The sequence below is a fragment of the Vicia villosa genome, linkage group LG4, assembly GCF_029867415.1.
Source record: "Vicia villosa cultivar HV-30 ecotype Madison, WI linkage group LG4, Vvil1.0, whole genome shotgun sequence".
In the NCBI taxonomy this organism is placed as follows: domain Eukaryota; kingdom Viridiplantae; phylum Streptophyta; class Magnoliopsida; order Fabales; family Fabaceae; genus Vicia; species Vicia villosa.
In genome coordinates, this window is record NC_081183.1 from 73060756 (window position 1) to 73063769 (window position 3014).

The following is a 3014-nucleotide window of genomic DNA, read 5'->3' on the forward strand; positions in this document are numbered from 1 at the left end:
ATTTTGTAACACTATGTGTGTTTCTATGTGTACTAAAAAATCCTAAGTCCCAAAATACCTAATTCATACTTCATAACACCTTGAATATTTTCCAATGTATTACGATCCTTTTTCCCTCTATCCCCCTTGGTGATATTAAGTTATAGAGCATTTTGTTTCTTTCATCCTTTCTATCCCTTTGGAAATTTATTTTTTTGGAGAAATTTTTTCTTTTGGATGATGTTTTTTTACTTAGGTAATTAGTTATGGTTAAAGTATCTAGTCACTTCAATTACATTTTAGGGTTCACCTAAATATTACTATGCATTTGAATACTGTACAACCTAGTACAATTCACATATTTTCATGAAACATTTTTAAATATAAATCACAAGTATTTTAACAATGTATTTTAACTCGTAGATTACAGAAACTAAGTGAAACTTATTTTAATGAGAAAGAATAAATATACATGAAAATAGTTTTAATAATCATGTGTATTCCTATAAGACTATACTACTGCATCCTCGCATTAAGGGGATGGTTTGTCTAATCGTCGTCTTCTTTTTCTCCTTTTTCTTCCTTTTCTTCTTTTTCTTTTTTGTCTTCTTTTTCTTCTTTAGGAGCTGACTCTTTAGGAGCTGAAGCTGCTGAAGCCGAAGCTGGCGAAGATGAAGGTGATGCTGAAGCTGGTGAAGAAGAAGGTGATGCTGAAGTTGATGATGAAGCTGAAGCTCCACAAATAGGAGCTTTTCCTGTAACTAAAGGTTTGACATTAGAACATTTAGCTACTGCTGGTGCTCCATTGAATGTGAGATCAACATTATTTAACTCCACGCCATCACATGGTACACCACTACTACAAATAATAATCACTCCTTCTGATGTTCCAGATGTGCCCTTAATGTTCTTGAATGTAACCTTGCTTAGCTTTATTTGTGATGGATTCTAAACCATAGAATATGTTAGATATATACATTAAAATTTAACAGTAAACAAATAAAAATGCGAGTGATTATTACCTTTTTGGAACATTGATTCCATGGACAATACTCTTGGTCAACGATGACAGGGTTCATGACATTATTCATGATAATATCTTCAAAATGCATATCAGTAACAGTAATTTTTCCCGCCGTATCAGGCCAAGTCTTAATCCTCACACCATTTTCAGTTTCCGTGAGAGTACAATTCTTAACTATAAAACCGGCTACATTCTCTTCATTTGGATACTTTCCAAGGCTTCCAACACTAATACCATGTCCTGGTCCACAATTCACATTTTCGACAGTTACATTTTTGCTACCATCACCCAATGATACACAATCATCTCCAGTTCCAATGTTGGTATTAATAATTGTAACACCATTTGATCTTCCCATATGGATTCCATCAGTATTTGGACTTTCATCAGGGGCTATAATTTTGACGGCATCAAATGTGATATTGTTACACCCCAAAACCATAAAATGAAAATACTTGCTGTCCTTAGATGTAATACCAGTGACCATGGTGTTGTTGCAGTAAGCAAAATACAAACTCTGTGGGAATTCAACAAAAAACTTAATTAAACATAATGCTTTTTTTTTGGAATTTAACCAAAAAACCTAATTATAATGCTTGTTTGTTTGAATTCAACCTAAAAAATTAATTTTGAGTAAGATTTTTCATTGTTGAATATAATTACTTGGGTGATTAATACTTACAATTGCACGTTTATTGGAACCTTTTCCATGAGATTTATCTTTCCAAGCAACTGAAGCACCTTTCCATGCAGCTGCACCTTGACCATCAAAAACTCCTTTTCCTGATACGGTAAGGGAGTCTATATCATCAAACCGGATCCATTGTTCAGCTCCTTTAAGATCAGCATTGTTCCCAGGTGCTTGAACTGTGCCATCCACTTGAACTTCTACAGGAGCCTTACAAGGACCTTTAACTTCTAATAACCCCATCTTGTATGTACCAGCCGGAATCACAATTTTGGCGGCAGTTGTTGATGCACATGCTTCATTCCATGCACTCGTGAAGGCCTTATGAAAGGAAAATTTATTAGAAGCTAATTTTTTCTCATTGTCAAATCAGTAAGAATAATTACTAGAAACTAATTATTTTCTCATTGTCAATTCAACAAGAATAATTATTAGAAACTATTTTTTTCTCATTGTCAATTCAACAAGAATAATTATTACCTGAGTAATATCTGCATTTGGTGCTCCACCAAATTTAGATATGTCAAAGACTCCAGATTGAGCTGCAACAAAGTCCGCTAGAAAATATAGGAATGAAAATATTATGCCAATACTCAAGTTCTTCATCATATCTTCTTTGATTATTATTATTATTATATGCTTTTACTTCTCTTGAATGATTGCGTTATTTCAAATTAAGGTTGAACACTATATATACATGAATGTCGAAGGTTCATTACCATGAACAAGGCAAACAAACTATTGTCTAAATATGTCTCTTTCCTTTTTTATTTGCTTGGTTATTACTTAGGTTTATTAATAACAATCATTTTTCATCTCTTACAGATAACAAGTTTACTATACTTGTCTTTGACTTTAACATTACCATTTTACTCTCACTTTCTAAATATAATATTATGACTACTAATTATATTACTGTCTTGCCATTCAAAAAAATTATAATATTGTTTATAAGGAAAAGTAATCTATATATCCATTGTGGTATTTTTTTACTAATTAAAAATAAAATATAAAAGATATATAAGTATTTTTGTTAGAATATCATTAATTAATAACATTGGAATTTTAAAAGTTTTCCTTTAATTGGAGAAACACATAAAAATTTCGTGGTTTGGTTCATGAACCTATTAACAACTATAAGTGTATGCTGATGTTATGTTTTGTTTGAATGGTTTTTGGATATCTTGATGGATTAAAATTACAGTTGCCGCTGCGGGGCTGTGAATGCGGTCATTATGGTTGCTGCAGTGTGTATAGTAGTTGTTGGAACGTGAGTTTTAATTTAGTGGAGTTCTTAAAAATTTAAAATACACTTTATGTTAA

General features: G+C 31.9%; 1 protein-coding gene across 1 annotated transcript; it reads right to left on the reverse strand.

Moving 5' to 3' along the window:
- Nucleotides 1–338: 338 nt before the first annotated feature.
- On the reverse strand, nucleotides 339–2365 carry LOC131594898 (polygalacturonase-like). Its single transcript, XM_058867100.1, has 4 exons — nucleotides 2172–2365; nucleotides 1686–2012; nucleotides 1002–1520; nucleotides 339–927 (listed from the first exon to the last, which is right to left on the reverse strand). Exons 1-4 carry the CDS (start codon nucleotides 2298–2300, stop codon nucleotides 529–531), a joined length of 1374 nt encoding a protein of 457 aa, XP_058723083.1. The 5' UTR covers nucleotides 2301–2365; the 3' UTR covers nucleotides 339–528.
- Nucleotides 2366–3014: the final 649 nt, after the last annotated feature.

Bases quoted from the DNA above. Each gene is read 5' to 3' on its own strand.
- LOC131594898 (XM_058867100.1), bottom strand. From the start codon at position 2,300: ATGATGAAGAACTTGAGTATTGGCATAATATTTTCATTCCTATATTTT. The intron at 2,013-2,171 runs GTAATAATTATT...TCCTTTCATAAG, and splicing joins CAAATGCAGATATTACTCAG to GCCTTCACGAGTGCATGGAA. The intron at 928-1,001 runs GTAATAATCACT...TCTATGGTTTAG, and splicing joins GGAATCAATGTTCCAAAAAG to AATCCATCACAAATAAAGCT.